Source organism: Medicago truncatula, chromosome 3, assembly GCF_003473485.1.
Source record: "Medicago truncatula cultivar Jemalong A17 chromosome 3, MtrunA17r5.0-ANR, whole genome shotgun sequence".
In the NCBI taxonomy this organism is placed as follows: Eukaryota; Viridiplantae; Streptophyta; class Magnoliopsida; order Fabales; family Fabaceae; genus Medicago; species Medicago truncatula.
Window position 1 is genome coordinate 56,962,152 of NC_053044.1, and position 13,762 is coordinate 56,975,913.

The following is a 13,762-nucleotide window of genomic DNA, read 5'->3' on the forward strand; positions in this document are numbered from 1 at the left end:
AAAGAGATATTGTCAAGGAGCTGCGCCATATCCTTGACCACTCAAATTCATTTGTCAAGTCGTATAGACAAGTAAGGGACACGTTAACACAAGAAGATGCTCCACATATCAAGCTGCGGATTTTAGGAAAGAGGGGTTATGATGGTAGGCGTTACAATATGCCTACTGCTTCGGAGGTTGCAGCTTTGGTTGTAGGGGATTACGATGCCGCCGACTTCGAAAGCGTATTTCCGTGTTCGAAACATCTTATTTGCCATTGCAATACCCTTTAATCTTTTCAAGGGGCGAAGATGGGTTCCGAAGAGACATCAAATTTTTAGATAGACCTACAAAAAAGCCTATTCAGCGTACTTATGTTTCAATGAAAGAGTGGTTTGCGTATAAAATTCAACAAAGGGATATATTACAATCTCATCTGCTATGGTCCCGACGTTTGTTCCAACAATTTTTAGTCGATGCATACAGCATGATTGAGTCGTGGCGTTTGAAGTGGTATAGAGACCATCAAAAAGAGGTGAGAGCAGATCTATACAAAGGGCTTGCCGAAGCGGTGCTTAGAGGTGAGACAAGTCCAGCCACTGCTGGGAAGCGAGTTGTTTTGCCATCAAAATTTGTTGGAGGGGCACGCTACATGATTCAGAACTATCAAGATGCCATGGCAATTTGTGGCTGGGTCGGTTACCCCGATTTGTTTATCACATTTACGTGTAACCACAAATGGCCGGAGTTACTTGAATTTCTTAAGAAACATAATCTTAAACCTGAAGATCGTCCTGATTTGGTGAGCCGTCTTTTCAAAATAAAGTTAGATCATCTCATCAAGGAGATAAAGAAGGGGAAAATTTTCGGCAAAGTTAAAGCAGGTATTTTGACATTTAGTACTACTCATTATTTATTCAAAATTATGATTTAACAGTATGGTGGTTTGTTGTGATGATTTTACTATTTTGTCTTTTATGCAGTTATATATATTATTGAGTTCCAAAAGCGCGGACTGCCACATGCTCATATTTTAGTGTTCTTGCGTGCTGAGTTTCGATGTCTTCATCCTAATCAAATCGACAAAATTATATCAGCTGAAATTCCTGATAAGAATCGTGACCCCAAGCTATACGAAATAGTTGCGTCGCTTATGATACATGGTCCTTGCGGTCCGCAAAACAAGAGTTCACCATGTATATTGATTAAAAAATGCACCAAATACTTTCCTAAAAAGTTCGTCGACAACACTGTCATTGATTCTGATGGTTACCCAGTATATAGAAGAAGAGATAATGGTGTGTTTATAAAAAAAAAAGGTGAATCATTTGTCGACAATAGATGGGTTGTACCTTACAACCGTAAACTAATGTTGAAGTATAACGCCCACATCAATGTCGAATGGTGCAACCAGTCTCGGTCAATCAAATATTTGTTTAAGTATGTAAACAAGGGTCATGACCGGGTCACCGCAACATTCTACCAAGGCGGAGATGCATGTTACGACGAAATCAAAATGTATTATGATTGTAGATATCTCTCTGCATGTGAAGCGGTTTGGAGGATTTTTTCATTTGATATCAATTATAGAGAGCCATCTGTGGAGCGACTTAATTTCCATCTTGAAGGTGAAGAACCTGTTGTGTTTGAGGATCATGAAGACATAGCAGATGTCATAAAGAAACCCCATATCCGTGACACTAAGTTCATAGCATGGTTTGAGGCAAACCAGAAATATCCTGAAGCAAGGGACCTAACTTACGGTGAGTTTCCATTGAAATTTACTTGGAAGGCATCGCAGCGTAAATGGACACCGCGACAGAGGGGTCTTTCAATTGGTAGGATTCATTTCGTGGCTCCTGGTTGTGGTGAAAAATTCTATCTCAGGACCTTGCTTAACTATGTAAAAGGTCCTCTTTGCTATGACGACATTTACACAGTTGGTGGAGTAAAGTATAATTCGTTTAAGGAGGCCTGCTTTGCGTTGGGTTTATTAGACGATGATAAAGAGTTTGTAGACGCCATTAACCAAGCTTCTTTCTGGGGAACTGCCAGTTATATGCGCCGTTTGTTTGTGCAATTATTGGTAACAAACCAATTTGCTCAACCTGAAGTCGTATGGAGCAAGACTTGGCAGAACTTGAGTGATGATATGCTACATCGACAAAGAAGGGCGTCCCAGGTAAAATATTTGAAACAATTTGTATTGCTAAATTTTCATACTTAGTTAATATATCAGGAAGTAAATATGATGCAAATATATATATATATATATATATATATATATATATATATATATATATATATATGTTGTTCTGTTTTATAGTGCATAGAGTGTTGTTCTGTTTTCAATGTACATAGTTGTGTGTTATATAGGTTATTTTTGAAAATCATGCAGGTAATAATCCAGTATAGTATATATATTGTGAGCTAATTCATTATAGTTTAATTCATGCAACTAATAATTGGTTATGCGTGTAGTTTATGTGGTTTAATTCATTATAGTTTAAATCATGCACCTAATAATTCAGTATAGTATATATAATGTGAGATTAGCAGCACGCATATTTTTTTTTTACAAAACTTGAATGTTTGAGTGCAGATCTGGTGCTGGATGATGACCAGCTGAAGAATTACACACTAGCGGAAATTGATAGACTGTTACGCAGTCACGGAAAGAGTATGAAGGAAGACTACCCAACCATGCCTCGAACAGATATCTCCCTTATACATGAGTCACGAAATAGATTGATATATGACGAACTGAACTACAACCAGCAGTTGCTTGAGATTGAACATAAAAAACTAATGTCTACAATGACAGCTGAGCAAAAAAATGTTTACGAGAAAATCATTAGTAGGGTGGATGATAACCTTCCTGGTATTTTCTTTCTTTACGGATACGGTGGGACAGGCAAGACGTTCATCTTGAGGGCGTTGTCATCTGCGGTACGCTCGAGGAAGGAAATTGTATTAACAGTTGCGTCAAGCGGAATTGCAGCTTTACTTATACCTGGTGGGAGAACCGCACATTCAAGGTTCGGTATACCTATTATCGTAGATGAAATATCAACATGTGGAATACATCCTAAGAGCCCTTTAGCTAAATTGGTTTGTAAGGCAAAACTGATTATATGGGATGAAGCACCTATGATGCATAAACACTGTTTTGAAGCACTAGATCGCAGCTTGAGGGATATCCTTCGTGTTCAAAACAATGGCCGAACAGCATCCCTTTTGGTGGAAAGGTTGTGGTACTTGGTGGTGACTTCAGACAAATCCTTCCCGTCATACCTAAAGCTAATAGACAAGAGATTGTAAATGCAAGCATTAACTCTTCATACCTTTGGCCATTTTGTGAGGTACTAACATTGTCAACAAACATGCGTCTTCTACATGGTTCTTCGAGCTCTGATATTGAAGAAAGAAATCAATTCAGCGAGTGGGTGCTAGGTATCGGTGATGGTAGCATTGGTGATGCCAATGATGAAGCTATTGATATAGAAATTCCAGATGATCTTCTCATTCAAAGCTCAGGTGATCACATCGCTTCTATTGTTGATACCATCTATCCATCACTACTAGATGAAAGGCATGATCCATCGTATTTCCAAGATAGGGCTATACTAACTCCAAAGAATGCCACTGTGGAAGAAATTAAAGATTATGTCATGTCTTTGATCCCTGGAGAAGAGAAAACTTATTTGAGCTGTGATTCCACCCTTTCAACCAACTCAGCAGCAAGTAGGCCGGATGACATACACACACGTGAGTTTTTGAACACAATCAATGCTTCTGGAATTCCAAACCACAAAATCAAGTTGAAAGTCGGAGTACCTGTCATGTTGTTGAGAAATTTAGACCCAACAGCAGGTCTTTGCAATGGAACACGCCTGATAATAACAAAGATGGGCAGATACGTGCTTGAGGGCAAAGTCATAACCGGCAGCAATATTGGGGATACAGTCTACATACCTAGATTGTCGTTGACTCCTTCTGATACAAGAATTCCATTCAAGTTTCAACGTCGGCAGTTCCCAATTTCCGTATCGTTTGCAATAACAATAAATAAAAGCCAGGGACAGTCGCTACAAAAGGTTGGGATATACCTTCCTCAACCAGTCTTCTCATACGGTCAACTATATGTTGCGGTTTCAAGAGTAACTTCCAGGAACGGATTGAAACTTTTATTGATAGATGAAGACAACAACTGTATCAACACTACATCAAATGTCGTATATCATGAAGTGTTCCGCAATTTGTGACCAATGAATTCTGAAGCACATAACATGTTGCGGCTTTGCTTGCATATCTATCCAAAAATCATGCAGGTTAGTTCTTATCTGATATAGCCCATTGCTTTCATATTATAGTTTTTAAATATTGTTGAGTACTTAAGTTATTCTCAGACTTATGATTTTTTTTACATTGTTTCAGATTTGTATGTGTTGTTGTTAGCGATACTGACAACAATTCAGGGGCCTCCTATCACTTATTTTGTCTACTCAATTATATTGTCGATGATCCATATTAACTTTTCCCAATTTGAAGGTTCATTTTATTATCCTTGCTGCCGAGCTTACCATGTTTAACCCAGTTTTTGTCGGTTAAAATCATCACTCAGAAAATTTAAAAAATCATGCTTTTTATTTTGTATACAGGTTGTTTGTGAGCAGAGATCTATTTGTTGTGACCATGCGCTGCTGCATACACCGTCATTTGCTGATTTCATAAATTGTGATATTACATTTCAATTGTTGCTTGATTATTGTATCCTCTCATGAATGGTGTGTATGCCTATTAATGGATATTTGTGGGAAAACTGAGACTCCTATCTGCTGTTAAGTTTTGCAACATAGATTGTTGATGCATTTTTCATATTATCCATTTGTGGTTGGTTGAAAGTTGCTTTTGAGCAATAACAATATCATAATTCGACCTTGCGTATTATATTACCTTAAACCGATAAAACGTGATACATGATTACGTGATTATATTTAACTCGATCAAATTACCCTATGAAAAAAATTATGTACAACATTTAGATCAATAAGTTATTTTTTAATATTATATAACCCGGGCGGTAGCACAGGTGGAAAATCTAGTATTATTCACAGGATACTATTAGGGGAATCTCGCTTCATCCACTTTTCCCTCTCATCACTCAAACACTCATTTAACTCGCTATTCTCTCTCCCATTTACACACTCAAAGAATCAAAGTTCCCAAGCCATGTCGTTTCCTCCTTAAAATTACAGAATTTATTTTTGTAGCAAAAGCTAGAAGTTAAATGCAGAACAATGTTTAGTGTGGATGAATGAGATGGATGCTTACAAAACAAATGAAGAAATAGTTTGATTATGACAAAATAAAAAGGGAAGTGTTTGAGCCACATTCTTTCTGTACACAACTTATATATATGTTAACTAATTTTACATAATTGTGAAGAACGCAACACATTAACATTGTTTTACAGGACTAATTAAATGGCCAACATCATCCACCACCACTGCAACTTGACACCATCCCAACATCATCCACCACCTTTGTGGTTGTCCACCACTTCTCCACTTTAAAAACAAGTCCTCAAAAACAAATTTATCAAGTTCTTTTTTTTCTGATCTCTAAAGCAAATTTTGAAAATAATACTATATTTCTTTTTTTATTTTGAAATTTATTTTATGAATTTACTACTTTTCAAAATGAAAAATCATGAACAGAGTACAATAAATACCAATATATCCTCCTGCTCAATCCTATATATCTAGTCAAACATAACTGAGAACTGAGATTTTAGGCACAAACTTTTCACTTGATATTTTATAAATCGTCATTAAAATTTTGACCCCTATTTTTAGGAGAACAATCAACTCATCCTTAGTCTCTAGAAGTACTTGCACAGGTAATGCCTTAAACTTTCTAGAAGTACTTGCACAGGTAATGCCTTAAACTTTGTACTCCTCAAGATGCATCCACTTTGTTGAAGACCATTTATTTCCTACAATTACGGGGCAACCGCCTGAAAGCAAAGATAAATTAATTAACTTCATCAATCATAGCTTTTAATTTCCAATGGAATTGGAAGGTAATGAGTTAGAATGACATGGCTATAATATGTTCAACATAAGGACCAATCAGTACCAAAATGTACAAACGTCAAACATATCTCATGATTCAAGGAGGTCAAAAAATAGGTTACTCTGAAGTTTGAACTTGACATGTGCTATACTAATAAGTCAATATTTACAGCTGAACCAGTTAAAGTATTTAATAGTCCCTAACCGTGTAAACTGGATGCATCTAGTGTGGCATCTGGCCTCATGCTCCAAAACAGCAGAGCATCACCCATTTTTGGTTTCAGTGATAGACCCTTTCTAGCACATTCAGATAAATCATTCCACCATGGCACAGAACTAAAGTTCGCCTTAGCAGCAGGAAATACGGTCTCACCTCCTTCTTCAACGTCAGACCTACGTAAGGAGAAAAAAGAGGGAGCTGTCAAGTTGGTATACAATTCCATCACAAAGCACACTGCCAAACCAATTTATGGAAAGAGAATAAGGGTTTACAGATACATAAGAACTGTTGCAACTCGTTGGCCTCCATTCTTAGTGTTGAACTCATCAAGGAAGTAATCATAATGAGGCTCATATTTTTCCCCAACTCCATAGTGAAGAACCTGAAGTCCCTCTCCATTCTCTGCATATTTAAAAGTAAAACAGTAAATGAGAACAAATATCAAACAATCAATCATGTAGCTGGATACAGAGTGATTGGAAAACATATTTATTTTCGACAAACACATAGGTTTTAGAACTACTTGGCATAAGCAGCAGTTTCACGAGTTTTGATTTGGGAATATGAAATAGACACTCATTTGTGATAATCAAAGTTGCACTGCACATCACCTTAAATTTACTGTTTCATGAGAGGACCAACTACCGACACATTGAGATAGACTGTCACTTAATTAGAAAGAATAATTAATCCAATGTTTCTGACTAAGTTCTTGAGAGACTCTTGAATAAAGTTATATATGTAACAACTTTTGTGCATTATGCACACTACTTGGATATATATGCAGCAACAAAAAAAAGGCTACGAGACAAAAGGGAAAGAGGCAAGCAGGTAGACATAGTTACGCACAAAAACTCATACCTACTGGTATGAAGGTAAAATCAGCAATTCTCCTTTCAATATTCTGGATAATTTTGTCCTTTCCTCTCTTCAGAAACATTCCTGAACTAGTTCGAACCCTACAGGAAGGGGATATATCTAGAGTAATGCATTACCACTAGACACTAGTCTCTCAAGAAAAGGTTTATGGAAAGAAAAAAAAAAATGATCTACAATTATTGGAACCGATACAAAAAAACACAAGCAAAGGCAAACCTGCTTTCTGTACTCTTTCCAGTCTTGCTATCGACGACACTTGATTTTGCCAAGAAAGGCTTGGCCAGATTGATCAAATGCTCACATTCTTCTTTGGACTGTTCACAATGGTAGGAAGAATTGACATTTTAATACAATATAAATTCCAACAGTTTACTAACACACAAGACTTCAAAGAAATAAACTAATATGTCTCTCATTTTAAAAAAAAAATAAGATCTCCTACTCAAATTCTGGAGTCTTACAGAAAGTTCAAGTTTACCATAATCTGAATATTCCATGTACCTAGATTTTCTTTAATCACGACATGAACCACCCAGAACAACCTCTATCTTCATACAATTTAGTTTTCCATGAGCCTAGCCTATGCTTACAGACTTTACAAGTGCAATTATATATTTCTCCTTGACAAATATGCAATATCATATATGCAGCACTCTATTTATCAAACACAGTAGAATCATTTGTAACTAGTGAGTAGCAACAATTAGTTTTCTGTTTGGTTGTTACTTCAATAAGGTTGGCTGGCAGAGTTAGTTTGGGAGTTAGATTAGCTGGCAACAATTCTCTCTGTCATAGAAGTTGTATCTTCCTTTCTTTCTGATTTAATGAATTCATTTTCGCCTATTCATTCCAAAACCGTTTAGCACCAGGTTTGAGAAATTTGTTCTGATGGTATCAGAGCAGGTTTTTCCTGTTGTGGTTCAGCAACGCTGTTAGGTTTTCTTCCCTGAGAATCTTAGCTTCCATCATTCTTTCAATTTTTACTTTGATCGAGCTCCATGGTGAGAAATTTGAACAACAGTAATGACTCAAATTCAAACAATCAAATGGTGAATCAGGATCAATCTTAAGATCCTTATTATGTTCGTCCTTCGGAGAACCCTTCCACTGTGTGTGTGGTGAAACCACCGCTATCGGGGGAAAACTACCATGGATGGATGGGGAATGAAGAACTGGTTTGCATTCGTGGACAGTTAGATTCCAATTTTAAGAGAAAACAGAAAACTAACTATGGCTACTCACTAGTTACAACTGATTCTATTGTGTTTGGGATTTGGATTCTCGAAAGAAAGTAAATTGTAAAATGGGAAAATGAATGGTTGTTATTTTAACAAATCCGTGATTCGTTATGATGTACTATCTATAATATCTAACCTTCATTTTTAAATTAATGGTTGATATTCTCGCTTTATACTCTAAACTGAAGTGCTCAATGCTCACTTTAGAGGAGCTGGATACATTGTGTTTGATTGATATCATTCAATACACGAAGAACCAAATCATCCATATAAGCATTTATTATTTAAAATATATTCCCAATCTCAAAGGTTCAAAAGCTAAATTCACAATCTAGGAACATATATTGTGATATATTATTATAGATCCATGAAATGATAACAAAAACTAACCAAAAAATTGTGATAGACGAAAGCTCTTGGCTCCCATGAAAGAATTTCAGTCCACTGCTCCTTCTTTTCCGCCAGACTGAAACCAATTCCAGAAGCAGCAGTCACAAAACATGAAAAATTAAACACATTCCAAATCAGAATCAAACAGAATAACAGAATGAAATTACATGAAAATAAAATCACCTTTCATAGATTTTGCGGCGATCTGTGATTAAAGAATCATCGGTTGTATTAGGAAGATAAAGTATTCCGAGCGCAAGAAGCACTATGATGACAAGTGTGAGCATGAACAAAGTCAACAAAATCAACGTCGATAATTTCTTCACCTGTGAACGTGGATGCGTATGCTTTCCTTTCGCCATGGTTTTGAAATTGCGTTGAATTGAATCTGTTTCCAAATCCCTAAACAGTAGATTAATGGTTTGCTTAGTCTTTTTACTCAGATAAATAAATCCAGATAATTGTGTGATTAATCGAGTCTTCGTTGACTCATGTAGCTACAAGCCTGGAATCTTATCTTTAACTACCAAAATTAAATTATTTCCCCGCGTATTGTACTCCTTGATTCAAGACACAGAAATACTAGGTGTATTATTACCCGTGCAACCCACATATTTTATTAGAATATATATACTAACTAGATCGTCTACCCTGCTACTGCACGAGTCATATATAGTTTAAAACATTAATTCATTAGAATATCACTGACGAAACTATTAGAAACATTATGACAAAGCAATGTCTCGTCTCATTAAATACGACTGTATCTTAATGTATTTTTTTTAATAAAAGTATTTCGTTGTCTACAAGGTTAATTGCACTTGGAAAATATTATACATACGCATACATTTTGGAAACGCATCCTACTGCAACTTCCATCTAATGATATCAATTCGAAATCCTTGTTGTTCCTATTAGGTATTGATAGAATGATCACAACAAAGTTTGCCAACTTAGCTTCCTAATCACTTGCGGACCTTCATAAAATGTAAGCAGCCGTAAGGTATTAGCGAAGACGTTAACATGCATAAATAATAATCCACCTTTCGAAAACACAGACTTTGTCGGATAGTATATTCTAACATGTTTAAGTGCTTACCCTTGACTCCTATTAATATGCATTGCAAATTAAACATCTAAAAAAAATTGTCTCTATTGACACTTGAAAGGAATTCTTACGTAATAAATATTAGAGGTAACCTCAGAATACTTAAAGTATAATATTTGTTGCATTTTGAAAACTTGTTTATATGATAAACATAAATCCTCATTATTTGAAGAAATTTAGAAGTCTAACTCAACTGACAATACCGATCTTAGCACATTGAACATATTGAGTCGATTTCAAACCCAGATCTTACCATTATGTGTGTCGGCTTCAAGTGGTGCTTTCATTCTCTTCTATATACCAAAAATATGTTTAAAAAATTCAAAAAAAGAATAAGCTTGCAATAATTCTTAGAAGCACATATGTCTGTCTCGTGGACTTATGCAATGCACTATAATTTTTGAGTGGAAATAAGATGTTAAGATTTTCTTTTGGACAAGAATAAGAACTTTTTAAAATTATAGTAGCGTCAAATAATAGCATGCATGTCACCCATTAGACAATTATAAATCTCCAGCTTCCATTCAAAGTCGTGCTTGTTGATTTCAGAGACATGTGCCATGACTGTTTCTAAAAGCTTCTGGTATTGAATATTAAACCAGCAAGAAGCTGCCAAAACAAATCAATTGGGTGAGTGAAAGCAAAAATAGAAATGCGAAGAAATTGTGACTATTGAAGAAAACCTTTTATCTCTAATGCTTGCAACAAACTAATTATGAGTCTTCTCAGTTAGATTGGATCACACATTTAATGAAATAAATAATCTTTTTAATAAACAAAGTAAGCCTCCCATGGAGAACACAAACATCCTTTACATTTTTTTTAAAGGACAGACATCCTTACATGAATATCCATATCCTTGACAAAGAAATCTATATCATGAGTTTTTTTTTTTTGTTTGAACGATGTTTAGGTAAAATAGGAGCATGTTTTTAGCATAATAATAAAATAATTCTCACCATAGATACTTTAATCAGGGGACAAATAATGATACTCTTTTATTTTTAAGGAATTGATAATTGTAGATCTGCACACTTATGATCTTTGTGCAGGTGTGCTTAAACAAATGATAGAAATTATCCATAGATGACTATATCAGTTACAGATTTTTTAAGCCCAGATAAAAAGATCCTATGTTGAAATATGTTACTATCAAACTGTCAGGAATTGGAAATATAGTTTGTGACATTTTGTAACCATAAAGTGTTGGAATTGCCACTACTTTCATCTTCCAGGTATATGATTGATCAAACAAAAGAGCTTTTGGAATTGTGAATGAAACTTAACTAACAGCTATACACAAAAAAGTTTGTCTTTATTTTTCATTCACAAAGACAAAGAAAAGAAGCCATCAGCCATATGTACGGAGAGAACCATTTTATTACAGGATACTATTCGGATATTCCTAGAACTCTTGACTATGCACAACTAAAGCAATAAACCAGATAATAAATCATTATATAGTCAGATGATTTTTTTTTAAAAAAAACTATTCAAATCAGGACACTACAACCTATATGTGTACTCAACAACACTTTATTTCTTCTCATGACAGCTCTTTCATTACAACCTCTATTCTTGAATGACAGCTCCATCAATATTAATTCCAATTATTTCTTTCCCTTGACCCATGCATAACGGTTCCTTCAAATTCTTAACACGACACCTCCATCAATATTAATCTGTACATCACAGTAACACAGACAACACCTAAAGTAAGATAAAAGGCTCCTCCAAACAACTACATAAAGTAGCAATGACAGTACACTAAGAAGATTACACCATACAACACATAAAATAAATATGTGATGGCCATCCACTACTACTGCACAGCACCCGGAAGAGGTTTAAATGTTAAAACTAATCTTATCATATTACACCACTATAACAACTTACAGATCTAAGCAATACATCGCCACACAACAAATCAAAACGAACCAAAACAACCACACATATTCAAAAGACAACTGTAGATACCAAATACCAAAAAATATACTACATTCCAATCACAAAACCATCACTCCAGCTCCACCAAAAATAATATACTTCAAAAAACAGTCACTACCAAATCAGACAAAACTCAAATACTATGAATGCAACACAACCTACAACCAAAAATTTGGATATGTTAAATTATGGTTTAATTGCTATGTCGTTTTTTTTTTGAATCAGCTTATATATATATAATAAAACGCCAAGCACAAGTAGTGCAAGTGGCAATACTGTTACAACCAAAAGCTGCCTATAAACTGAAAAAACACAGCAGCAACAGGGAGGAAGCAGAAAAATAAACACGGCATTAGGGAGGGAAAAAACCAAACCTGCGCCCCAAAAAAAAAAAAGACCAATACACAATCCCTCCCTATCAACCGGACCACTAAAAAACCTGCCTCCTACAACAAAACAGCAGAAAAGAAAAGACTATAGCAGATCCAAAAAACAGCGCCTTTCATCTCCTATTTAGGCACTCTCTAGGATTCCAAGTCCACTCATAAAAGAGGAAAGAAGCTATCTTTAATCTACTCAAATTGATATCCTCTAACTATTAAAATTGCAATAATGAACTGTTATTTTTACTTACAATTTCTTAGCAACCTGGTCTATAGGCATTAAACATGGCTATGTCAGAGAAGACAAACTTGCTTATGGGCTGGAAAATTTACTTGCTTAAGATTATGTATTAGATATGGCTTTATTTTTGCACTCTAAAATGTAGGTCATGCATTGCATTTGCCATAACAAATGCTCTGAAAAAAGTCAAATCCTACTGCACAAAAAAAAATCAAGAATCAAGTCATATAGACCAAATGAAACTCTTATCAGCGTAACCCATAACTAAGTTTAAAAAAGAAAAAGGAAAAAAACTGAACTTCCAAAGATCTCATTAAAGGAAATGCTCTTTTACTCGGCCAACATTTTCAAAAAACCGTAATAATGAAACTAAAAGTCCTCTTGTAAAATTTATTTTACATATAAACATTAAGCATTAGAAACCCATCACCTCAAAGCAGATATAGCTCAAATTCATGTTCAAGACAAACCAATAGAATGATCTTAAAGTGCAAGAATTATAGTACCTATATATAGTACATGTTATTGTGATCCTTCTACCTATATGTTGTAGATGTTATTGTCAAAATAAGTTTCCGATGAAACCAAAAATAAATAAATATAAAGCAAGAGTCGCACAACAAAGAAAAGAGAGAGAGAAAAAAAAAACTTCCCCTTAATCTTCCTTTCTTCAAATCAAACCCCAGAAGCATCTTAGAGCCGTAGCTTGTTCAAAATTCAAAACCAAAAATAAAAACATTAGGAAAATCACCATTGATAGCTTATGTAAAAGAAGCCTTCTCAATCTTGGGTTTAGCTTTGAGTACTACAAAAATTGAATAAAATAAACATGCATTTGCTTACTCGTATGAAAGATTCATATAATTCTGATATCATCCCTAATATTAATACAAACTGATCGATTTTCAATCGACTGGAGGATAATGCTGAATTTTTGCTGAAATTGCAAACCTTAATAGCTTTGGAATAGAATATGCAATGTTGTAAAAATGTTTAGTCCTTTTGCAGAAGTCTTTCATAAGAAGCTATTCGATCCAAAGCAAGCAAGATTTTAGGAAAATGTATTCAACATGATCCAATTGCTTCAGCAAATTGAAAGCGTTTTACTTGAAACCGGAGTGAAAACAGTCATCAAAGATTTAAGATTGTGTTAAGAGCTAAAAAAAACCACCAACAACATCGATTTGCAGAAGAAGAAAAAACCACGAATCCACAACATCCATTTAGTCTAAAAATTTAAAACATTCAATGAACAATGTAATGCTCGATTGTTCTAACAATCTTTTGACATCTAGCAAAT

The 13,762-nt window shown here is 35.0% G+C and overlaps 2 protein-coding genes across 2 annotated transcripts; one reads left to right on the forward strand and one right to left on the reverse strand.

Moving 5' to 3' along the window:
• The first annotated feature begins 466 nt into the window (after positions 1-466).
• On the forward strand, positions 467-3,300 carry LOC112420306 (uncharacterized). The gene is made up of 4 exons (XM_024779101.1): positions 467-863; positions 963-2,161; positions 2,356-2,377; positions 2,582-3,300. The coding sequence occupies exons 1-4, from the start codon at positions 467-469 to the stop codon at positions 3,298-3,300; spliced, it is 2,337 nt and encodes a 778-aa protein (XP_024634869.1).
• A 2,336-nt stretch (positions 3,301-5,636) lies between these two features.
• Positions 5,637-9,365, reverse strand: LOC11439917 (probable prolyl 4-hydroxylase 3). Its single transcript, XM_003603779.4, has 7 exons — positions 8,967-9,365; positions 8,784-8,859; positions 7,372-7,469; positions 7,138-7,235; positions 6,549-6,678; positions 6,262-6,449; positions 5,637-5,998 (listed from the first exon to the last, which is right to left on the reverse strand). The coding sequence occupies exons 1-7, from the start codon at positions 9,143-9,145 to the stop codon at positions 5,925-5,927; spliced, it is 843 nt and encodes a 280-aa protein (XP_003603827.1). The 5' UTR covers positions 9,146-9,365; the 3' UTR covers positions 5,637-5,924.
• Between the last annotated feature and the right edge of the window lie 4,397 nt (positions 9,366-13,762).

Bases quoted from the DNA above. Each gene is read 5' to 3' on its own strand.
- LOC112420306 (XM_024779101.1), top strand. From the start codon at position 467: ATGATTGAGTCGTGGCGTTTGAAGTGGTATAGAGACCATCAAAAAGAG. The intron at 864-962 runs GTATTTTGACAT...TCTTTTATGCAG, and splicing joins TTTCGGCAAAGTTAAAGCAG to TTATATATATTATTGAGTTC. The intron at 2,162-2,355 runs GTAAAATATTTG...TGTGTTATATAG, and splicing joins GACAAAGAAGGGCGTCCCAG to GTTATTTTTGAAAATCATGC.
- LOC11439917 (XM_003603779.4), bottom strand. From the start codon at position 9,145: ATGGCGAAAGGAAAGCATACGCATCCACGTTCACAGGTGAAGAAATTA. The intron at 8,860-8,966 runs GTGATTTTATTT...AATTGGTTTCAG, and splicing joins CGCCGCAAAATCTATGAAAG to TCTGGCGGAAAAGAAGGAGC. The intron at 5,999-6,261 runs GTTAGGGACTAT...CTTTGCTTTCAG, and splicing joins AGATGCATCCAGTTTACACG to GCGGTTGCCCCGTAATTGTA.